This window comes from Phalangium opilio, unplaced genomic scaffold (assembly GCF_054372755.1).
Source record: "Phalangium opilio isolate 3A_F unplaced genomic scaffold, DU_Popi_V2 ptg000087l_1, whole genome shotgun sequence".
In the NCBI taxonomy this organism is placed as follows: domain Eukaryota; kingdom Metazoa; phylum Arthropoda; class Arachnida; order Opiliones; family Phalangiidae; genus Phalangium; species Phalangium opilio.
In genome coordinates this window covers 1,184,121-1,208,077 of record NW_028324192.1, presented here as the reverse complement: position 1 = coordinate 1,208,077, position 23,957 = coordinate 1,184,121, and the positions used below count along the sequence as shown (strand labels likewise).

The 23,957-nt window shown below is 35.4% G+C and overlaps 1 protein-coding gene and 1 long non-coding RNA gene across 2 annotated transcripts; both read right to left on the bottom strand.

The window, feature by feature from the left end:
* Positions 1–17,156: 17,156 nt before the first annotated feature.
* On the bottom strand, positions 17,157–17,836 carry LOC149649732 (uncharacterized). The gene is made up of 2 exons (XR_016371595.1): positions 17,352–17,836; positions 17,157–17,273 (listed from the first exon to the last, which is right to left on the bottom strand). It is a non-coding gene; the product is annotated as an uncharacterized LOC149649732 (long non-coding RNA).
* A 2,595-nt stretch (positions 17,837–20,431) lies between these two features.
* Positions 20,432–23,935, bottom strand: LOC149649731 (uncharacterized). The gene is made up of 8 exons (XM_089849219.1): positions 23,868–23,935; positions 22,644–23,801; positions 22,358–22,434; positions 21,459–21,564; positions 21,326–21,397; positions 21,134–21,263; positions 20,960–21,034; positions 20,432–20,893 (listed from the first exon to the last, which is right to left on the bottom strand). Exons 2-6 carry the CDS (start codon positions 22,787–22,789, stop codon positions 21,245–21,247), a joined length of 420 nt encoding a protein of 139 aa, XP_089705345.1. The 5' UTR covers positions 22,790–23,801; positions 23,868–23,935; the 3' UTR covers positions 20,432–20,893; positions 20,960–21,034; positions 21,134–21,244.
* Positions 23,936–23,957: the final 22 nt, after the last annotated feature.

Here is a 23,957-nt window from a genome sequence, read left to right as displayed (position 1 = left end):
CCCATCTAGTTTACATATGAAAGACTTTCCACCATAAATAAACCCATTTTCCCTGAGATCTAATAATTCCTTGATAAAGTTATCTAGATATTCAGCAAGTGATCCCGGTTTCGTATCACCACAAAAAACGCCTACTGGAAATACATCTCCAACAATGCCATGCTTAAAACTAAACACGCCTACCAAAATAGGCCAAAAATTGGTGGTTGAGCTATCAGTTAAAGGAATACCATCAATGTTTGTTGCAAATGAAATAGGCTCATCATAATCAGGATGCAAATCCAAAAATGTTTTCAAGCCAATTTTAAAACCAATGTGCCAGTACTCGCCATTGGCCACTTTCGAAATTCCCGAAGTTTGCCTAATAGTTTTTAGAAGTGTTCGAGAATCTTTGGGTAACTCATTGTGACCGTGATCTTTAAATATTTTAAGCAAGCTGTTAACTTTAACTGTATCTACATTGTGGTTAATGATCCATTCTCTAAGGTCTTGGGCCAAATCAGAAGGTTCTTCATCAGAAGAACTTGAACTAGAAGTGGTTATGCCACTTGAAAAGTTGTCAAAGCTATTATCAGAACTCTCAGAACTATCAGATGTAGCAGAAATATCAAACACCATATCCCCATCTTTATCACTTTCACTGAAGCTTTCCCTAATATAACCCTCACTCTCGCATACAGTATTAGTTCCATTTCGTAAATCTTCAACATAAGTAACACAATTATTTTCAGATATAGACTGCGGATATTCGGATATCCTATCAACTACACTTTTCAAATATTTAGCTCTGTTTCTCCTCAATTGCCGTTTACTGAGTGTAACTTTTTCCATAGTAAATAAAATTAAAAATAATAATAAAAAAATAACTACCCCTTTTAAATAAATTAACCGAACCCCATATATCCCTTTAAAACAAATAATTGCCCCGTTTATCCCTTTAAAACAAATTAAATGCCCCGTTTATCCCTTTAAAACAAATTAAATGCCCCGTTTATCCCTTTAAAACAAATTAAATGCCCCGTTTATCCCTTTAAAACAAATTAAATGCCCCGTTTATCCCTTTAAAACAAATTAAATGCCCCGTTTATCCCTTTAAAACAAATTAAATGCCCCGTTTATCCCTTTAAAACAAATTAAATGCCCCGTTTATCCCTTTAAAACAAATTAAATGCCCCGTTTATCCCTTTAAAACAAATTAAATGCCCCGTTTATCCCTTTAAAACAAATTAAATGCCCCGTTTATCCCTTTAAAACAAATTAAATGCCCCGTTTATCCCTTTAAAACAAATTAAATGCCCCGTTTATCCCTTTAAAACAAATTAAATGCCCCGTTTATCCCTTTAAAACAAATTAATTGCCCCGTTTATCCCTTTAAAACAAATTAATTGCCCCGTATATCCCTTTAAAACAAATTAATTGCCCCGTATATCCCTTTAAATCAAATTAATTGCCCCGTATATCCCTTTAAAACAAATTAATTGCCCCGTATATCCCTTTAAAACAAATTAATTGCCCCGTATATCCCTTTAAAACAAATTAATTGCCCCGTATATCCCTTTAAAACAAATTAATTGCCCCTGTATATCCCTTTAAAACAAATTAATTGCCCCTGTATATCCCTTTAAAATAAATTAATTGCCCCTGTATATCCCTTTAAAATAAATTAATTGCCCCTGTATATCCCTTTAAAATAAATTAATTGCCCCTGTATATCCCTTTAAAATAAATTAATTGTACCTGTATATCCCATTAAAATAAATTAATTGTACCTGTATATCCCATTAAAATAAATTAATTGTACCTGTATATCCCATTAAAATAAATTAATTGCCCCTGTATATCCCATTAAAATATATTAGTTGCCCCTGTATATCCCTTTAAAATAAATTAGTTGCCCCTGTATATCCCATTAAAATAAATTAGTTGCCCCTGTATATCCCATTAAAATAAATTAGTTGCCCCTGTATATCCCTTTAAAATAAATTAGTTGCCCCTGTATATCCCATTAAAATAAATTAGTTGCCCCTGTATATCCCTTTAAAACAAATTAACTGCCCCGCATATCCATTTAAATATATTGCACTGTATATCAAACTATCTTTGAATATACACTAACCTTACTCAAAATTAATTTCTCATTCTTTTGAGATCAAACTAATATTTCAAACAAAACATTAAGCTTAATCTAAAATAATGTTGAAAGCTATCTTATTTTAACACTTCATGAAAGGATGTTATACACTTAATAAAGCATCAGAGTCAAACTTTTTTACAGTGCCTGAACTCCCTCAGCTATCTATAAACTAATGTACACCTTTTGAAACCTCATATTTTCTCACCACCCCCCAGCAATATTGTGGAGCTATTACTGCATGCAACTATGAAAGATTTTACTCAAACACTAAGAGGAGAAAATTCCTCCCTTCCTTTACAGTAAAGATGGCAGTGTTGCCAACAGCTTTCGAAATCAATTCGGCTTATATCTAGCTCCAAATTGGCTAACTTTTTGTACTAAAAATGACTGGCAACACTGGGGTATATTAGATTTGATTAAAATTTTCTTAAAATCTTGTATTATAAATATCGTAGGAACTATTTCTAACGGATAATTATTGGTTTTAGTGGAAAGGTGTCCACACATGTAAATACTGAAATGATAAGTGGCGATGTCAACTGTTTTTTCATTGAACAAGTTTTAATAAAAAAAAGCATTAAATATGATCGTATAGTTCTTTTAAAATTCATTACACAAGTTGTCCTGTGATCTTATTTAAAACCTAATTACTTCCAATAACCGAAATGGCGACATTGAACTGCACGCAAACCTCTATCGCGTTTTTAGAACAGTAAATAAACCGTCAAAAGTATACTACAACCGGAAACAATACTCGAAAACCAACAAATCAAACCCGTGTCCTAAAGTGTTCTCTAAACCATTTATTACTCAAACTTGAAAGACACCACTAATCTAAGACAACAAGTTCAATTTTAAACTCGAAATTTTAATTTAAATCACAAGGACGCCTACGTAAACCTCAGTAACTTGTATGCTTAACATCTATAGTTACAATTTGACTGATATTCTACTCCTAGTCCAAACAGCTTTGTCTAGAGGTATGAAATTTTGCAGGGACGGTACTCAAAGGCAGTAGGCGGGCTCTTAGATTTTTCCAATTCCTCATCATCTTGAAAAATGGCGGCGTCTACGTGTTTCAACCGAATCTATAACATTTAAAACACTGGTTCCCAATTTCCGTAAGACTGACTTCATGTCTTTTGAAGCTCGATTTTCCACCTTCGTTAAAAATGGCGGCCTGAAATGTAATAATATATCTCGATGGGCAACGCCGGTTGTTTTTTTTCTACTCTGTTAATACTAAAGATTCAAGATGGATTTTTTATTCTAAATATTCAAGTTGGAATTCTCCTAAATATTCAAGATGAATTCTTTTCTAAATATTCATGATATAATTTCAGTAAAACTTCATCTGCGAAAAAATACATAAATAAAATAAAATTTCTATCCGAACAACCTTGGAGAAGCTTCAACCTTTGACAGGGCAAGAAAATGGTATTTAACTCTATACATGGGCGCCCGTTAAATTTCTCATTTCAAGTAAAAAATCCAAGGCGTCTTAGATTATTGTGTAAATCTAATTGTCCCTCTATCCATATAGATTATGAAACGTAAACTTTAAACTACAAAAGAATAATATCAAATTATTTTAGGGGAAATAGTCAAGGTTAATAATGGAAGCAGACTCAATTTATTTTTTTGCCAAATTAACGATAGAAAAATTGAGATACTAAATTCTCAATGTCACAAACCAAGGCGCTTACCGACTATATTATAGCAGGCAAAGTATAGGCTATTGAGTCTGATTGTTTTCCGATGATCATTGAAAGTGCTCTACTCTAAGCTAAAAAATATATAGAGCAACCTTCATACGCTGAAACACGACACAATTGCAAACGCTGTGCTTTTTATCGTTTGTAGGGCCTCTCTCTCTTTTTACTTTTCGCGCTCTTTAGAGCTGAAAAGTATTGTTCCGACCTCTGTTGGCTGGACGGCTGGCTGGATATGTTGTGACTGGAAATGTTGTGACCTGATGAATTTTGACATAAATGAATATTTCGAATTTTAAATTTCCCGCGAATTTTCAACTCGAAATTCACCCGTAGTTCACGTTACACCTCATAGGTGGCGTAACGTATTTAATTTCAATTGAAATTATTTTTCTGTCGGTGCAGGGCTTCGAACCTGCGATGTCCCAATCCATACGAGACGTCAGTGAAGACGCCCGAGCGAGCGCGTTACCACGAAGCCACGCTTGCTTGTAATATAGAGCGAGATAAATTATAGTGAAGAGAAGAGAGAGGTACAACGATACGCACCCCCCACCTCCCCGACGCCCGCCACGAGACGAGAGAGAGAGCTGTCTAGCTTTAGATATGGACCCCCCCCCACCTCCCCGTCGCGCGCCACTGGATGCTGTCGAATATATATATATTGTATCGCGCTAGAGGAGGAGAGACATTTGCTTGCAATTTTTTTTGCAATTTATAATTATTATATATCTTTTTAATCCTAGGCAAGATTAGACTTCTACTTGGGAACTTAAACATTACAATTAATATTATCATATTAATCAAAAAAGAAATTAAAGTTCTCCCCGACAGAAGGCGCGCTAAGTAGAGAGAGTTTTCTAATTTCACCAATGATATCGTTTTTGAAGACTCGTCTGCTACTGCTTAAAAGTTAGGGAGGTTGATTTTCTAATAAAATTAAATGTATTAACAAAATGAAACTCGAGTCAGCGTTTTAAAACTATAACTAGTTTGGGACGGAGGTACCATTGCTCACTAATTGTTTGGCAAGTTTAAAATTAAATGATCACTTAACGGAACTGACATAAAATAATAGGTAGATTTTGGCAGAATTAAATTGCAGATTCTTTGCAAAATTAACTAATCATTTTGGCAGTTTCCGCTCTCGCTGGGTTCATCTACTAATAACAGTTACGTAAGTGATAATTATAAAAATAAAATCAACAACTCAAAGATATAAAATGAAATTTATGATCAAATTGAAACTAATTTCAATCAACGACAAACGGAATCAGCTAATCATTTTGGCAGTTTCCGCTCTCGCTGGGTTCATCTCCTAATAACAGTTACGTAAGTGATAATTATAAAAATAAAATCAACAATCTCATAAAATCAAGAACTCAAAATATAAAATGAAATTTATGATCAAAATGAATCTAATTTCAATCAACGACAAACGGAATCAACGTGTTCATCTCTCCATCCACGGAAATATGAAATTTCTACATGAAACATGAAAGTGCTATCAACCTAACAATTTTCAGAAATGTAATTTTAATCAATGAAACATACTCATTTAAAGTTAACTAATTATAAGTCGCTAATTTGATTATTATATTTAAAAAAACTATATTATTTAAGTAATAAATTTAACGATGGTGTTGATAGTACCAATAGAGTATTCAAGGATTGATTACGTTAATATCATCGTATCAAACAAAAAGTATTTAATTACAATTTGGAATTTCAATTTAAATTTATACAGATTTTTAAATGCCCATTGAGATTCAGAGTCTGTCACTGAATGTTGAAGATCTCCAGTCTCTGCCAAGTGATTTAAACTTTCAGACCCTCTCTGTGGGAAAGGGGGAATTAAATTAACGAGACTTACAAACTGACATCATCCTTAAATTAAATAAGGATTATAAATGAAAAGTTAAATCAAGGTATTGAAGGTTTAATTCTAAGGTTAGGAAAGGATTTTAAAATATCCATGCGGTGGCATAACTAGTTAAATATAAGCAACAGTTGAAAAACCTTGGCCTAACTTTTAGGTTGGTCTGCTACAATTCGTTCAGTAATATAAATCGGTTATAATAATAATAATAATAATATTTATTTTGCGAGAAAACCGCAGGCAACCACAGAGGCAAAGCCTATTCATGGTGGTTACCGGGACAATACAAAAACACGTAATGCACATATATAAATATACAAAAGATAAAATTAATGAAAGTTAATTAATTTGAAGTAAAAGCATAAACCCAGGCATCTAGCAAAAATTTCGAAATTAAAGACCAAAACTGTAAAATCGATGAATGAGTAGCGACATAATAATAAAAATATAAATTTAAATAAGATTTGCAAAAGCTTCAGAAACTCCCGTTACTCGGACCCCGAGTCCCCGACTCCCCGATACACTAAAGACCGAGGCTTAAACCTCCTGAGCGTCCGTGTAGCTCGCGGCCATCTTTATTGTTTACATGGGCTCGTCACTACAGGGTAGGAAATAAGACAGGTTTACAAGTCCCAAACCAGTTTATTAATTGCTCGGACCAGTTTATTTATTCCAAAGTTGGGGTCAGTGGTATCAGGGAGCACTTTATTAATTATGGTTTTTGGAAAAAATAGACGGTGGGACCAGTTTATAAATTCGGGGTTCCTTATTAGAATTTTTCTAGCTCAACACACTTTCTACCAATTCTACTCCTAGGTAGTTAGTACTCCTTGGCTACAACTTCCCTACAAAAGTTTTGTAGTCCATTGACTATTGATCTTGTCTAGCGTCTATACTCTAGAATGAGTCTCTTGTAGTCGACAGTCTAGACCATAGCCAGTACTAGTTGTCAGTAGTCGTATTTCTCAGTAGTGTATGGTCACATTACAAGATTTTGATCTGGCTTACTGATGGCGAGAGAAGATATTGCCACCGAATTTATGTAAAATGCAATAAGGAATAAGGATAGTTCAGAAAAGTGTTAGCTCTATCTATCTATCTAAACGCATATTTGAATGAGGCGCCAAAACATTCGAAACATAGGTGGCGATAGCTATGCTATCGCCGATCAATAACGAAACAGGAGGTTAGCCAGTAAACGGCGAGAGAGAGGCAATCGGGTTTTTCGCGTGAACATGTAAAGAACGATTAATAAACGTAACTCTTTTTATCTTTTTCTATAACCGCAAGTCTTAATAATAATCATTAATTACACGCCTGAATCAACGACAATTAACAATTAACAAAAGGATTAAGAACTTCAAATATCATTAGACATGTTGATTGATATTTAGTGGCAACTAGTTGAAAAATTGTGATAAGAAATAAAAGTTAACAGTTATGGATGGTTATATCATGGACAAAGCAATACTAATTGCTTAGTCCATGGTTATATGCTACTTTTTCCTTCAGTAAAAAATTCAAATTCAATTAGAATTTTCAGCTTCTTTACTTTTGTGTCTTTACGTGCTTTTTATTCTCACCATTTTAGAAATTTAATTTATAGTGGGACCGGTAAAATAATAATTAATGCGAGGGTCACTGGTCCCAAGGACCACCACCACATCCGCGACACCAATTCGCCGCCGCCCACTCCGAAACAGACGAGCGCCTGAAAGGCTCAACCTATGAGACAGCAGCTAAACAAAATTTTCACCATAATAACAATAACCTCATGAAGGACAGTATAAATAATGAGTTTAAACAAACTTTTCACCATAATAACAATAACCTCATAAAGGACAGTATAAATAATGACTTTAAACAAACTTTTCACCACAATAACAATAACCTCATAAAGGACAGTATAAAATAGTGACTTAAACGAAGTTAAATCTGAATTACAATCTACCTCATTAAGCTCAACCAAACTGTTACAAATGCATAGCGCAATATTACAAGTTGCCAATGATCTTCCCTAATTAATCCACCAAGACTTGAACACTACAGTTAATTACTTATTTAATTAAACTGTAAACCAAATTCTTACTAGATTGGTTTTATTCATAATCGGAATGCTATTTTATAAACAATGGAAAAAAACCTGAAAATTTTAAATTTGTCGGGGTCAATGAATATAGTAATACTAATTCTAGTCACTAGAGGGCGCGAAAAGCGTAATCTGGCCGGGGCCATCTTGTTTGCTCTATGTTCCAAAAACAGCCATAATTTTCAAAAAACCAAATTCTTAAGTAAAGTTTAAAGGGATAGTTATCACGTTTAAAATGTGCTGGGAATAAGAAAACTTGCAGAGTAAAGCCGAGAAAGCGGGAAATACGTTAAAATTATCCACGTCGTAAAATATTTTCATGTCATAAGAGCTTGCGAATGATTTAATCTGTATATATATATTATTATAATTCAAACCATTCTCATCCACTTTGAATTGAACAATGTCTTCTCAACCATCCTCATGAATTTGCCTCGAAATATTATTCCCACAATATTATTTTCAGAGCATTTCTCAACATCCAATTCTCATGCGTCCAAACATTAATTACCGAACGTAAAATAAGTTCTGTTACACCTGTATTTTAGTCATGCCACCTATTTTGCTCCATAAACTATCTCTGTTACACCTGTATTTTAGTCATGCCACCTATTTTGCTCCATAAACTATCTCTGTTACACCTGTATTTTAGTCATGCCACCTATTTTGCTCAATAAACTATCTCTGTTACACCTGTATTTTAGTCATGCCACCTATTTTGCTCCTTAAACTTTCTCAAAGAATATTCTTGAAACACTGTTCATCATCCAATACCGCGGCTCGTCCAACTTTTAATAGCGATTCAACACATAACGCCGTCTGCCGTAAAATATCCGTCAAAAGAATTATCCCCAAATATCCACCCACTGTATTAGCAACTGGGAAATTATAAAAAATCATTAAACATTTCCAAATCTCTAAATATTTAGACGTTTTCAAACCGCCACCAACAACCCTCCAATTCTGAAGACTGAGTCTAATTCATAAGTTCTCATTTCTCATATGTCAGTATGGAACTAAAAATTCTCGGGTTGGAACATCTTGTTTTTCTGATCGTAATATTTAATACGGAGCTAAGTTGATATAGATAAAATTAATAATTGTTAGGCTTATTTCCTATTGTTTTGAACGTCACGTTTTTTGTCATAACTTTTGATTTTCAGAACCGATTTTCAATTAGTAAACAGTTTCGGATTCTACGTGACAAGACGCGTGCAACGATAGCATTGTTGATCCATTTGAAGCATTATTTCGTAACGTCATTATCAGGGGGCTTTACTATTTCCGCTATTGCTAACGCCCTATTAGCGCCACAGTGTCATTTGTAATTTTAAAATAGTTTTGAGAAGTAAACCTAATTTAGAAAGTCCTATTTTGTTACTCTAGCTCAAATAGGAACAAAATGGCAGCCAAATGAAAATGTCCAGAAACTTTTGTCCGGGACTGTACAGACTGTTAAAGAAGTCTTTGCGCGTTGCGTTTTTCGCACATATTTCACTATATTTCAAAAACTATTCCAGCTAGCGCTCTGGAATAAAGTGCGTTATAAAAGTTTTGCATTCCTCTTTCATATTTTACCCGTTCCACAGTTGTCCTTTGCATACTTATACCGGAAACCGAAAATGTCAAAATTATCAACTTTGAAAATATTGGATTCTCGAGAATATAAATGCGATTTTCGGATTCCTTGGGGTCGATTCATATTTGAAAAGTGTTAACCAAATTCAATTCGGATGAATAGGTCACGAGTAATCAGCCTTTATTCAAAATCTGGCAAACTTCGATTTAAATAGCGATAATTCATAATCGAGTATCGAATCTTTGTCGTAATAATGCTTGTTAGATATTATGGCACCTTATGCTTATATATATGATTGGTCTTGTGGCGCAATACTTCGAAACCAATCAGACGTTCATTAAAGGGATGGTGAAGTGGAAAATAAAGTAATTTTTTATTGATTTTTCCAAAAGACAGTGAAACATCAAAGAAATAACACCGAACGATTTTTAAACTACGATTAGTTTGAAATTTCATGAATAATTTTAAATAAGGACCACCGACCAATCGCGTAGCACCCTGCCTTTTTATCAACAATTTTCTCTTGGCACGCTCCGTGTTGAATAAATTTATCGCGAGACTTGAAAAAATTTGCGCGATGTGACAATTGTGGTGCGAGACATGGAGCGTGACACGAGAATTTTGTTAACAAAAAGGCACGGCGTTACGCGATTGGTCGGAGTTCCTTTTTTGAAACTATTCTTAAAATCTTAGCCTAATTTGAATATTAAAATCAATGGGAGGTATTTCCTGAATTTCTCATTATGAATACTGGTCTCATGATTAGTAGAAGAAACAATAAAAATCACTTTAATTTCCACTTCCCGCTCCCTTTAAGAGAAAACTCGTCTTTTGAAGGAGAGAAGCGGTTTGAAAATTTTGTTATTTGGGCCATGATATCATAATATTTAGAACTCATATTAATTACGTCTAGGTCTTCAGCCCGATTCATTGCAGCCTAGTGAAAATCTCATTCATGATGGCGTATGCGCTTCACGAGATCCCTTCAAATTGACATATTCGACTATTCCATATAAGAAACAACTTCAGAGGAGATGGCTTCTATGCTAGGAATGTTCGCTACGCGATTGAGCTTCTCTAAACAGAGCCTGAGGTTGGGCTATAGCCTCCCGCGTTTACTGCAAATGTGAGACCAGGGATAGATTTAATTTTAGAAGTGGGAATAGAGAATAGAGCAATGTAAAAGCGAGTCAAATTCCACGAAAAGGAAGGGTATGAAAGAAGAGGCGTGTCAAAGCAACAAAGGTACAAAGGAATAACGTATTTTTCGCCGATCCCGTCAGCATTGTCAGCAAAACGTAGTTTAAGTGAGCAATCAGAAAATTTAACACTTGAAATTGGTCTCTCTGCGCTGCTGGTCTGCTACTCCTTTCGTTTTTTTCTATGGTAAAAATACTAACTTTGGGAGGTATTGGGATATTAGGCCAATTTGTGTTTTAAGACTTTTATTGTGTAGGAAAGAAAATTATCATTTTTAAAGAAATTTTGGATAACCATTAATATCATTATTGATAACTAGTTAAAAGTTGAAAAATATTTATAAAATTTGGAGGAAAATTTTCAAATAACAAAACTTCCTTCGAGTTTCAAATTGAAGAATGCTCGTGTGCTTTATTGAACTATTTTATACAAACAAGACAGTCACTTTCAGCTTGAATTGTTGCTTGATATTTTATTGGACATACCCTAGCCCTTAAAGGGAGGATAAAGAGGAAAATAAAGTTATTTTTATTGATTCTTCTTCTAATTATCAGACTATTTTACCTCGTGAAATATCCAGGAAATACCGTCTGCGTTCTTGAACAATTTATTACAAACAAGACTGTCACTTTCAGTTTCAATTCTATTTTACTTAACCTCCCTTAGCCCTTAAACACATTTTTAATCTTTTATTAAATGACAGAAATAAACGCTAAATCGGGTTCAAGTCGGGCGAGAGAGCGGGTCAATCCAAAGCTTCAATTCCTTCGTTCTCCAGAAACCTTGCAACGAGTCGGGACGTATGGGCTGGGAAATTGTCCTGATGAGCCTGAAACCATACACTAAAACAATGTTTTAAGAAGAATAATTATCAGGTTATTAATATTAATACCGGTTCCGTCGTGAGCTGGTTACTCATACGGAGAAATAAATACCAGCAAACAGGGCGGATCTCTATTTTTAATATTACAATGCTTTACCTCCTAATTTCATTAGAGTTTATTTCTGTCTTTTAGAATACGATTGAGAATGTGTTTAATGGGAGGGTGAAATGAAAAATCAAATAATTTTTTATCGATTCTTCTACTAATTATAAGACCATTCTGCATAGTGAAACATCCAGGAAATATCTCCGAATGATTTTGAAATTGCAATTAGGTTCAGATTTTATGGATAATTTGAAATAATCAAAATAATGACCTCCGACCCATCGCATAACGCCCTGCCTTCCTATTGACAAAATTATCGTGGCACGCTGCTTGCCTTATGAAATTTATCACGAGATTTAATAAAAGTTGCTCGCGATGTGACTATCGTGGCTCGAGATATAGAGCGTGCAACGGAAATTTTGTTAACAGGAAGGCAGGACGTTTAGCTATTAGTCAGTGGTGCTTATTTCAAATTATTTAAAATCTGAACCTAATTTGAATTTTAAAATCATTCGGAGACTGTATTTCCTGAATGTTTCACTGTGCATATAATGGTCTTATAATAAGAAAAATCTATCAAAAAATCACTATATTTTCCTCTTCATCCTTCCTTTAAAGGCTAGGGGATGTCCAATAAAGTATCAAGCAACAATTGAAACTGAAAGTGACTGTCTTTTTTGTAAAAAATAGTTCAATAAAGCACACGAATATTCTTCAATTTGAAACTCAAAGGAAGTCCTGTTATTTAACAATTTTCGTCCAAATTTTATAAATAAATTTCAACTTTTAACTAGATATTAAAAATTATCCAAAGTTTCGTTAAACAGGGTCGTTTTCTTTTCTACACAATAAAAGTCTTAAAACACAAAAAGGCCTAATATCCCACTCCCAAAGCTAGTAATTTTGCCATAGAAAATAAACGAAAGGAGTTGCAGACCAGCAGCGCAGAGAGACCAACTTCAAGTGTTTACCGTTCGGGTTCGTTTTAGCTGTTAGCTGTTATTTTCAGTTGTGATCATTCTTACCGGCATTCATTTTTTTCATTTAATTTTTAGGCTTTTCCATTTCAACGTCAGTTGTGAAATATGCCTTTGCCCATGCTTTGGTTGTGGTCGGCTTTATTATTAGGCCTCAACAGAGATAGATTTAATTTTAGAGGTAGGAATAGAGAACGTTTAGCGTTCAAATCAGTCCGACTCATAGCCCAGTGTAGTGCCCCTCCCTCCAACACGTAATAAAAAGTTTAAAATTTCAAATTTTATGACGTTGCTCACTGGGACGGCGAAAAATACGTAATTCCCTTTTACCTTTGTCGCTATGACTAGTAGCCCAGGACTTTTAGGGTTTGACCTAGAACATTTGAACATAAAGATGAAAATTGGTACATGTGTTATTTTTGACCCAACAAAAAATATACTAAAAGTCCCCTGCTGAACAACGCGAGCTTTCGCCGCCATCTTGGAAATGGCCACCGGGAATGCCAGCTTCAATGTATTTCACATTCTTCTTTAAAAATTATGAAAATTGGTACATATAATGATTGTAACCGCCTGAACGTCATGGTAAAATTTTACAGCTCTGAGTTTGATAGTTCGGTCGCCATATTGGAAAATGGCCGCCGTGAATGCTGGGTGCACTATATTTCACTATGTTGTTAGAAAATTATGAAAATGTATTGATATTGTAATCAGAGCTGTGTGAACCTCATTGTAAAATATTGAAGCCATTCATGGGATAGTTTGGCCACCATATTGTAAAATGGCCGCCGAGAATTTCATTTAGATACAGTATATTTTTAAAAAATTATGAAAATTGGTAAATATATTGTTGAAGACCGTCTCAACAACATACTTGAATATTGAACCCGTGCTACTGATAGTTTGGGCGCCATCTTGAAAAATGACTGCTGGAAATGCTAAATATATATTTCAAATGCATAAATCTTTTCGAAATTATTGAGTAGATTATTTTCATCAACGTAATAAACACCCTAAATTCTGAAAGAAAGAAATGTTATTGAAAGCCGTAATTCTCTGCATATGGGAATACAATTTAATATGGGGTTTATAGATTCTCGTGTTGTTAAAGATTAGATTTAAGACAAACCTCTAACATTTCGTTCATATTCATCGTCAGCCTGAGGATTTTTTCGCTTATCATATTCCAAATTGAACCTGCGGAACAGCCGTCAGGGCACACGGGATCGGCCAGCGGGTCCGACAAACGCCCCTTGAGCATGTGACAGAAGCTGGACACCGTCAGCGGCGAGCCCAGTCAGAGGGTTGCAGTGCCATACGGCGCATGCAATGTATCCAGGACCCTCAGAGTGTTGCCAACGGCGCGGAAAGCCAATTAAGGCAACACCTGGGCGGGGGCGAAGCGGCCTAGCAAAACCTGTGGGAAACGGGTCGGCATGGAACGGTCTGAACCAAGGGCGAACACAAGCAACTCCCGAACCGGCACCCTGAACTCGGACCCCCTCAGCCACAACTAACCCTTTTGCTCAGCTCCATCACAGCTAGTACCGCGACAATGTCCACGCATTGCTGTGCAAACTAATTCGGATCGTCGACATTCACAGTTCTTTACACAAGAGGTTCTGCACTTAAAGATAATGAGTATTAAAAGTTGGTCTTGAGTGGTGTGAATGGGTCTTTGGATTCGGGAATGCGAACCCATCCCCATTCTTCGGTTTTTAAATCGTTTCCTAGCGTAATATCTTGGTCCTTTAGCTAGACTATTGGAACGTCTTCATTCTTAAATCTGAAACCAAAACCACACCAAGAAGAGAATCTCAAATCGAGACATTTGAGAAAAAAAAGAGTTCAGAGATCACATGCTGTAACTGGATGTGGTTATGATAAGGCGGGGTTTGAAGTAATGACAGATAATCAACATCTTACAAATACGTTGAGAGTTTTTAATGACAATAGTAAGTGAACAAAAGCTAGGAAACGATTTAATCCTGAACAGTGGGGACGGGTTCGCGATCGCGAAAGTCAAGGACCCATTCACACCTCTCTCCTTCCTGCATCAGATGAGCTTATAACACTCATTACTTTGTACCTGCAATCCGAAGAACATCTTGTGTAAAGAACTGTGAATGAAGACGATCGGGATTGGATTTCTAGGCAATGTGCGGACATTGTCAAGGTATTAGTTAAAATAAAAAAAATCTTCAGGATGACGAAAAATATGAACGAAATGTTCAAAACGTGTCTTAAATCTAATCCTTAACGACACTAGAATGTATCAATCCCATTCTAAACGATATTACCTAATCAACATCTGAGTAATATAGCTTTGCTTTTCTGTGTTTCAGATTTTAGGATAGTAATCTTTCAGAGACCATTTTTATAGATGGGGTCGATAACATAGACTTAGAAATAGTTACTTTTATGGTGTTTAATACGTTCATACTCAATAAAGATATATAGAAAAAATTTATTCATAGATAATATATTTGCCATTTCCAAGATGGCGCCCAAACTATCAGCAGCACGTCTTCCAATATTCAAGTATGATGTTTAGACGGTCTTCAACAATATATTTACCAATTTTCATAAATTTTGAAAAATATACTGTATCTAAATGACATTCCCGGCGGCCATTTTCCAACATGGCGGCCAAACTATCTCATGAATGTCTTCAATATTTTACTATGATGTTCACACAGCTCTGATTAAAATACCTATCAATTTTCATAATTTTTCAACAAGGTGAAATATAGTGCACCCAGCATTCACGGCGGCCATTTTCTAATATGGCGACCGAACTATCACACTCAGAGCTGTAAAATTTTACTGATTTTGAAGTGGTTACAATCATAATATGTACCAATTTTCATAGTTTTTGAAGAAGAATGTGGAATACATTGAAGCAGGCATTCCCGGCGGCCATTTTCCAAGATGGCGGCGAAAGCTCGCGCTCTACAGCAGGGGACTTTTGGTATTTTTTTTTGTTGGGTCAAAAACAACACATGTACCAATTTTCATCTTTATGTTCAAATGTTCTAGGTCAAGCCCTTTTTTAGCCTATCTGTCCTGGCCTATAGCCTCTTCTTTCATATCCCACCGTCCCGAGGAAGGGGGTCCGGGACTTTGACGCGCGCCCAGATTACTCTGTTCCCTATTTCTGCTTCTAAAATAAAAAATCTTTCAATGGCCTCACATTTGCAGTAAACGCGGGAGGCTATAGCCCAACCTCAGGCTCCGTTTAGAGAAGCTCAATCGCGTAGCGAACATTCCTAGCATAGAAGCCATCTCCTCTGAAGTTGTTTCTTATATGGAATAGTCGAATATGTCAATTTGAAGGGATCTCGTGAAGCGCATATGCCATCATGAATGAGATTTTCACTAGGCTGCAATGAATCGGGCTGAAGACCTAGACGTAATTAATATGAGTTCTAAATAATATGATATCATGGCCCAAATAACAATATTTTCAAACCGCTTCTCCTCTTCAAAAGACGAGTTTTCTCTTAAAGGGAGCGGGAAGTGGAAATAAAGGTGTTTTTTATCGATTCTTCTACTAATAATGAGACCAGTCTGCACAATGAAAAGTTTAGGAAATACCTCCCATTGATTTTAATATTCAAATTAGGCTATGATTTTAAGAATAGTTTTAAATAAGGAACTCCGACCAATCCCGTAACGCCGTGCCTTTGTGTTAACAAAATTCTCGTGGCACACTCCATGTCTCGCACCACAATTGTCACATCGTGCAAATTTTTTCAAATCTCGCGATAAATTGATTCAACACGGAGCGTGCCAAGAGAAAATTGTTGATAAAAAGGCGGGGCGCTACGCGATTGGTCGGAGATCCCTATTTAAAATTATCCATGAAATTTCAAACTAATTGTCGTTTAAAAATCGTTCGGTGTTATTTCCTGGATGTTTCACGATGCAGATTGGTCTTAAAGAAGAATCAATAAAAAATTACTTTATTTTCCACTTCACCATCCCTTTAATGAACGTCTGATTTGTTTCAAAGTATTGCGCCTCAAGACCAATCATATATATATGCATTAAGCGCCATAACATCTAACAAGCATTATTAGGACAAAGATTCGATACTTGATTATGAATTATCGCCACTCTAAGCAAGTTTGCCAGATTTTGAATAAAGGCTGATTACTCGTGACCTATTCATCCGAATTGAATTTGGTGAAAACTTTTCAAATATGAATCGAGCCCAAGGAATCCGAAAATCTTATTTATATCCTCGAGAATCCAATATTTTCAAAGTTGATAATTTTGACATTTCCGGTTTCCGGTATAAGTATGCAAAGGACAACTGTGGAACGGGTAAAATATGAAAGAGGAATGCAAAACTTTTATAACGCACTTTATTCCAGAGCGCTAGCTTGAATAGTTTTTGAAATATAGTAAAATATGTGCGAAAAACGCAACGCGCAAAGACTTTTTTAACAGTCTGTACATTGCCAATGGTTTCAATCCGAAGTTTAAATCAGGCCCATTAACGTATTGCAATATATAATATAATCTGCCGTCTCTATAATTTACCCCGTTCGGTAAAGGATATATCGCAATATCTTCTCCCGTAGTTTTTCCAGATTTACCGTAATCCTTACTCCGTCCGATATCTCCAAATTCTTCTATTAATCTCAAGTTATTCCGTCTGACGGTGTTTTCTAAGGTAATGGATGGGCTTGTCCTATATTCAGTTTCCTGAAAGGGTGCAGGAGGTGTGGTACCAGAAAGCTCGAACATGTTGAAGATATCCCTAAAGCTGTGCATGAAATACATTTAGAGGTGAGAACCTCGACAAGGCTTAACTATATTATTTTGAAAGAACATTAGTACTTACAATTTGACTGGGTCCATTTCTGTGGGATGACTTCAGGAGCAATTCTCGGAGGAGGACTTGAAGAGTTGTAGTATGTCCATAAGGAGATTATCTCTCTCTCTAAGGGCCAAAGCGGCAAGCGCATCTATTAGCAAAAACATCTAGTTCTGCTAGATGTGACGTAGATTTTGTATAGGGGCTCCTTCCGAATTTTTCGTGAAATTCGCGGGAGAGAAAAATAATTTTCAAAATCAGCCACGACCGATATCCTGAGCCGGTCGTAGTCTAGACGCGAGCTCTGAGATAACGCTCCCAAGCGGTTGGGAATCAAACTAAATCAGGCGGGGAGGGGAGAGAGGAAGGACTGGGTTTGTTTACATTTCGCAAGCTCTGGCTCTGTCGTCTGTCAGTAGTGAGTTATCTGAGACTGACATCTGTACGGTTGGAATAATGTGTAGCTGGTAGTTGTGCTGCGTGGACAGTCATGGACAAATTAAAAGAATTGATAAGTGAGATAAACGATAAATCAAAGTTAGAAGAACATATTAAAAAAACCCCCACAAGAAATGAAGCTAACATGAGATTATTAGAATCTGATTGCGTGAAGTTAGGCCTTGGCGAGCTTCTAAAATTGGCCTTGCAAAACAAGTCTCTCATGTGTTATTTACGAGAGATTACTGAAGCCAACGTTAAAGAAAAATTTCTTTACGAAAACTCTCTAATTGGCTCTCAAAATGATTTGGAGGAATTATTTAATTTCTACATGGCCGTAACTTTCAGGTAATATATGCTTTTTATTCTTACCTAATTTGTCTTCAAATACCAGTTTCTACAACATTATCATTTTGGCAGTATCATAACATCATTAAGCACTCTTGTTATTTTGATACCCACAGTACTGTATAAGCATGACTTTTCATTTGATTGTAACTGTTTTTTCGTATATTATTTAGGTTTTCCCAAGAATTTCAATTAGAAAAGCCCAAACCAAAGCCAGATACCGCTACTATTCAAAAGGAAAGTCTCAGTGCTTTGATTAGATTGAGTGGTGGGACATTAGAAGGTCTTCGAAAAATCTCTAAAACACGAATGGCAAACCACAGGCTTAAACCGTTAACCAGGAAAAACCACGAAAGAGTGTATCGGTTGACCTTAGCAATTAAAATGACCGATGAAGAGAAAGCGAATGGTGATTTGCCTATAGAACTAGTGAAACGGGACAGAGGAGGCATGTGCTACCCTAAGAAGACATTCTATCCTTATGTAACTGAGTTAAACGACACAGTAAGGCGCATTTCAACTAAGGATGGGTTTAAAAAACATGGAAAAAATATTATTCTTGTAAGTATAGTTTATGAAAGTCTAATTAGGCCTAACAAATGCGTATAATTACTAATATGGGTTGATTTCATAATATAGAATTGTGTTGCTGGAGTAAAACATTAGGAAACTATTTATGGATGGAGTTGCGTCTCTCAACATTTAAAACCAGCTGTCTGATGATGCCGTAAATTTTTGTTTTCAAGTATGGACCCGAAAAGTAACTCACGCCAGGATTCAAGAACTTTTCTCTGTGTACTCTAAAAATTTACAATTAGGGGGTCAAACACTCCGAGATAAATTATACCAATTTGCCAAAAAATCAGAACTGAAAAACAAAATCAAAGCTTTGGAGGATTCAGAGAAACTCATAAAACAGACAGAAAAAGCAAGGCCAAAAACTCAAAGGTCCAAGAAAAAAGTGAAACAACTAACAGAAAAAGATAGTGAGCCGATTATCTTAAGAAAAAAATGTGAAAAGCTCCCAACTAAAGCCAAGAAAAAATCTGAAAAGCTGTCAGCTAAAGCTAATAAAGAATACGAAATAATCGATTTGCGGCAGGGAAAAAAAACAAAAAATTATACTTTATATCGTTCAAATTTGAAAACCTTCAAGTAACAGCTGCCGAAGAATTATTCGAAACCAATTTGGTAGACAATACATCGGATTATGACAAAAACGAAGTAGGATCGAGATTGTTTATCGGTGCCACAACACTTCCGAGTGATTCTTCTGATGATTTGAGTGAAGACGATTTTGCGGAACCTATAGTTGAAACTGAATCGACTCCCACTTGCGAAGAATCTGCTGAAGATGATCCACCGCCGAAGCAAACGAAATTAGACAAAAAGAGCGGAAAGACTAGTCGTGTAGGATTGATAAATACCAAGGATTCGGTACCAACAATAAATACGGATGATTTCGAAAAAGTAATAGAAGAGTCCGATGGATGCCAACCACGATGTAAAAATACCAAATCTAGCAAAAGTAATGCTAGCACACAAGATTCTTCAAGAAAACCCGAAAAGAAAAAAGTTTTAAAACTTCAGAAGGTAGGCGAAAGTTTTGTTTCTCCTTTAGTTCTTAGATTTAATATTGGTTATTTTGAATTTGAATAGAAGAATAACGATCCTGCCAATCCGGAAGACGCATCTGCTGGAAAAAAATTAGCCGGAAAAAATTTGGAGCAAATTAAAACTTTAGGGCGTGAAGCCACACGAGAGCAACTAGAGCGTTTCTTCTTCGAAGTAGCACCAAGTATACCTGAAGCACTAAATATCCTATGCGGTGTAAGTGCTGAGGAATATCCATGTGATAGAGACCCAACGAATGGGGAAAATAATTTCTGCGTCTTTGGAAACTGTGCTCCAATGCCCACAGCTGCGGAGAATGTTTGTTGCAGACAAAAGCCTTGTGCCAGCACCAGGGCAATGTTTGAACTTGTTTGCTTATATAGACCAGTTCTTCACGTGAGCATGCGCTTTCGTAAAGAAAGTGCCCAACGACGAGGTTTAAACGCAACAAAACTTAACTTCAGGTACGTAAGAGATAGATGCATAAAATGATAAAACGTCTTATGTTCTGCTATATATAGTTTTCACTAAAGTGACTAAATAAATTTCCTTCTCGTTTCTTAGCTTTAATTGATCTTCAGAGTTGCCAGTCATTTGTGAGTTCATTTCGTGTTCGGAATCTGTTGGAACCTCAAACTAAATGGAACAAAACTGTAATTACTTTAATAAGCCGTTTTAGTTGAACTGCACTCTCAAATGACTGGCAATACTTTTTTAACACTATCAGTAAATGTTACTAATATGTAATGTAATTCAGGTACCACGCCTATCGCAATTATACGCTACTTGACTATGGTAGACTAGGACCATTTATGAGAGTTGTGGTGCCGGCTTGCTGCGTTCTAAGCATTAGAAGAATATTACCTTCACCAGACGTTATTTACAAGGGCTATCAAGTTGCTCGAATTGTCGAAGGATATTGTTTGAATTAATTTCAAAATAAAATTCAACAATTGATAGTTCAGATTAATAAGCAATAGCCCTTTTTATGTTGTCATGTATATACGAGTCCTATCACTTTGTCAAATGTGGCTTTATTTTGTCTTTTCAAATCGAGATGTATAATTTTCAAAAACCTTGAGTTTTTCGGGAATTTCTAACAAACTTATGTCCTTGCAAATATTTCGAGGGCCAGAATCTTCTAGAACTAGAGGATCTGAAACGTTACCCTAATATGAAAAGTGTTAGACTTTTGAATTCAAACTAGTTAATCTTAAGCAATATATTAGTCATACCTCAAAATCACGTTTTGCAATGAAATTGCTTCCGTTAAGCTATCAATATAATAACTCTTCATTTGCTGGCTGAAACTATAACAATACTAATTAACGCGTGATTTTATAGACTGCCACAATAAAAAGAAATTAAGCTTATTTAGTTTGTATGGAAATTTTATGTATTAGGCATACCTGGTTTTTTAAGTGTTCACAGTTATCCATCAATAATGGTGATGTAAACTTCGAACTTATCCCACCTGTTGGACTGATAAAATCTACACTGCTTTCATCAAGTTTAGAAGTTTAAGGTGTTCTTACAACACTAAACATAAATACCTTTTTAGTGAAATTTCAAGATTTAATAATGTAAAATAATGAACATACCCAGGTGACTGTGAAAATTTCGAAGTTAAGTTATTTTTCTCTAAATCAGCAATTTTGGCATTAAAATTTGAGCTGTAAAAAGCTTATATTAGCACTAGCACAGAATATTAACTACAGCTGCCAGAATACTCACGTTATTGGAGTGGAATGTTTATATCTAAGTCGAGGTACTATTCTTTTCCGTGAGGGTGTAATATTATAATACACAGTCGGATCTTCATCTGTTTGGGTTGATGCATCTAACCAGTATAACATTTTACAATTTACCAGAAATTTATAGGATAATAGCATAATTCCTGGTTTTAGCCGAGGGCCAGTCACTCAGCGTAATCGGTGTACACTCCGTACCTTTGACTGTACTAAATGATTTATCCAAATCACTGAAAGCCCTACCCTTTTCAAACAAAGTTGCTCGGCGCAAATGATATTTAAATTTAGGTTAGGTTGCATTATGTTAGGCTTGGCAATGCTAGGTTCGGTTAGGTTCAGTTACATATTTGCGCCGAAAATTAAATTTTTCTTAGTTGAAAATAGGGCCTAGTAATCAATTGGTGAGAGTATTTTTTCGATTTGACCGTGAGGATCTAGTATTCAATACTTCCGTAAATTGATTACGCGTAATCTATAATCGGTGTACAGGGAAGCTGAGAGTGATTAGCTGCTCGGCTTTAACATCAACTATTATGGTTTGCTAGTTTATGGCTTTAATATAGTTCCATCATGAATAATGAATGCGGCGCGTGAGGAAATTTGTTTTCACTCTACAGGATAGGCAACTCCCTATCTCGAACGACAGTTTATTCTATATGCACTCTGTTCAAACATCAGTTTCCAGCACGCGCAATGATAGGTGTCTATGTAACCTATCTTTGTGCGTGCTGACAAAAGATGTTGAAACTGTATCTAAAGAATAAGCTGTCGTTCGAAATAGGGAGTTACCTATCCTATAACGTGAAAACATATTTCCTCACGCGCGGCTTTCTTTATTCATGGTTCCAATGGGTGTTTAATTAAGAAAAGTTTAATAATTACCTTTATTTTTATTCTGATAATTATGAATTGATTCTCTCATTTTCTTTTGAGATTTAATTTCAGTTTGGTATTCATCCCTAAATAAAAGTATTTAGGGTTTTTCAAATATCATGCAATGCCAAAGTATTGTGTTAGAGAAATTCTGCGAATAAACTCACCACTTCAATAGTAAAATTGTAAATAGAGTGATAATGAAATTATTTCCACACTATATTAACAATTTTCGCAGGGATTCTCAACAATCATTCACCACAACACTACTTATTTATCTTCATTAATAACTCACCATTGTTTAAATAGAAAATTAGCAAATTGCTCGTTTGTGAAAGAAAATTTCTTCCTTTCAGCTGACCACCTCTCAAAAACAGCTTTTCCTACATTCACTTTATATGTTTTACTTTTAAATCCTATAGGTTCTTCTATTATTTCCATAATAAATTAAATTCTACAACGACCGGCCTAACCGTTAGTAATAAAACCGCACGGGCACGAACATACACAACACGTTTGATTAAAAAAAGAATTTAGGAAGCGAGAGCGGGAAAACCGACTTGGTAAGAAGTTGATGGAACACGTGCGACGGATTTGTTCCACCTCTCAACTCCTCATATTAACCACGACTTTTAGCCCAACACCCCCAAAATACAGAATAGACTCGCCTTCTAGTCCAGCTAGCAAAGATTATTAGCAAGTGCGAACTTAGCTAAAAAAGAGGGCCATATAGATTATGGCACCATCTGTGTTAAAAAAGTGAACTAAATTTTCTATATTTGAAAAAATAGGGTGTGATACTGTGCCTTTAAAGGCTTTTGTTTTTAAAACGTTGGTTTTTAAACGTTGGAATTGCACCAGAAAAAAATGTCTATTTGTTTTTCTTTTCAATAAGGGGCTGTTCATGAATTACGTCACGCGTCCAGCCGGGTTTTGCCAAAGTTAAAAAAGTCCAGTAATTTTTTGTTAGAAATTGGACATTTTGTTGGCTAGTTTAATAAATAAATTTTTGAAGGGTAAGATTTTGGTAAGTAATTTTTAGGGTGGTTGATACATGTGACGATGTGTGAGGGGGGAAATCGGATTTTTTTATGTAACGTAATTTGTGAACAGCCCTTAAACACGACAAGATGCTCCTCTATTTTCTCCTGACAAACCCCAATGTCTCGTTTCTTTCAGCCCATTTTGAAATTCCCAGATTTTCCCTGGCCTGTGGCAACTCTGCTTAATAAGAATTAATGCTAGTAAATAATACTTTTAAATCCAGATTGAGACGAATACATTTTTCAACAGTTATCGAAAAAATGTTCTGTGTAGTTTTGACACTATCAATGAGATTAACTGAGGTCTCTTTCTCGTGTAATAAATTAAATTTGTCGAAAACTAGCATTCTCTGACATAGTCATGCATGCATAATTTCCTTTAAAATCTGTCTGCATTAATTTGTTTGAATCTGAAATAATATATTTAAATTTCAATAGATTAATTAAATTAGCATAGGCCTATATCAAAAACTTACATGCTTTAAGTATAGGTTCGGTAATCTTTACTGGATTAGTTTGAGTTTTTTCATTCTTCTCTAAATATATGTAAACACATTTAGATTTTA

What these genes read in the sequence shown, in the direction of transcription:
- LOC149649731 (XM_089849219.1), bottom strand. Translation starts at nt 22,789, where the DNA reads ATGGAAATAATAGAAGAACCTATAGGATTTAAAAGTAAAACATATAAA. An exon ending in TTATCAGAATAAAAATAAAG is followed by an intron (nt 21,565 to 22,357) that starts GTAATTATTAAA and finishes TATACTGGTTAG; the next exon opens with ATGCATCAACCCAAACAGAT. An exon ending in AAACATTCCACTCCAATAAC is followed by an intron (nt 21,398 to 21,458) that starts GTGAGTATTCTG and finishes AGCTTTTTACAG; the next exon opens with CTCAAATTTTAATGCCAAAA.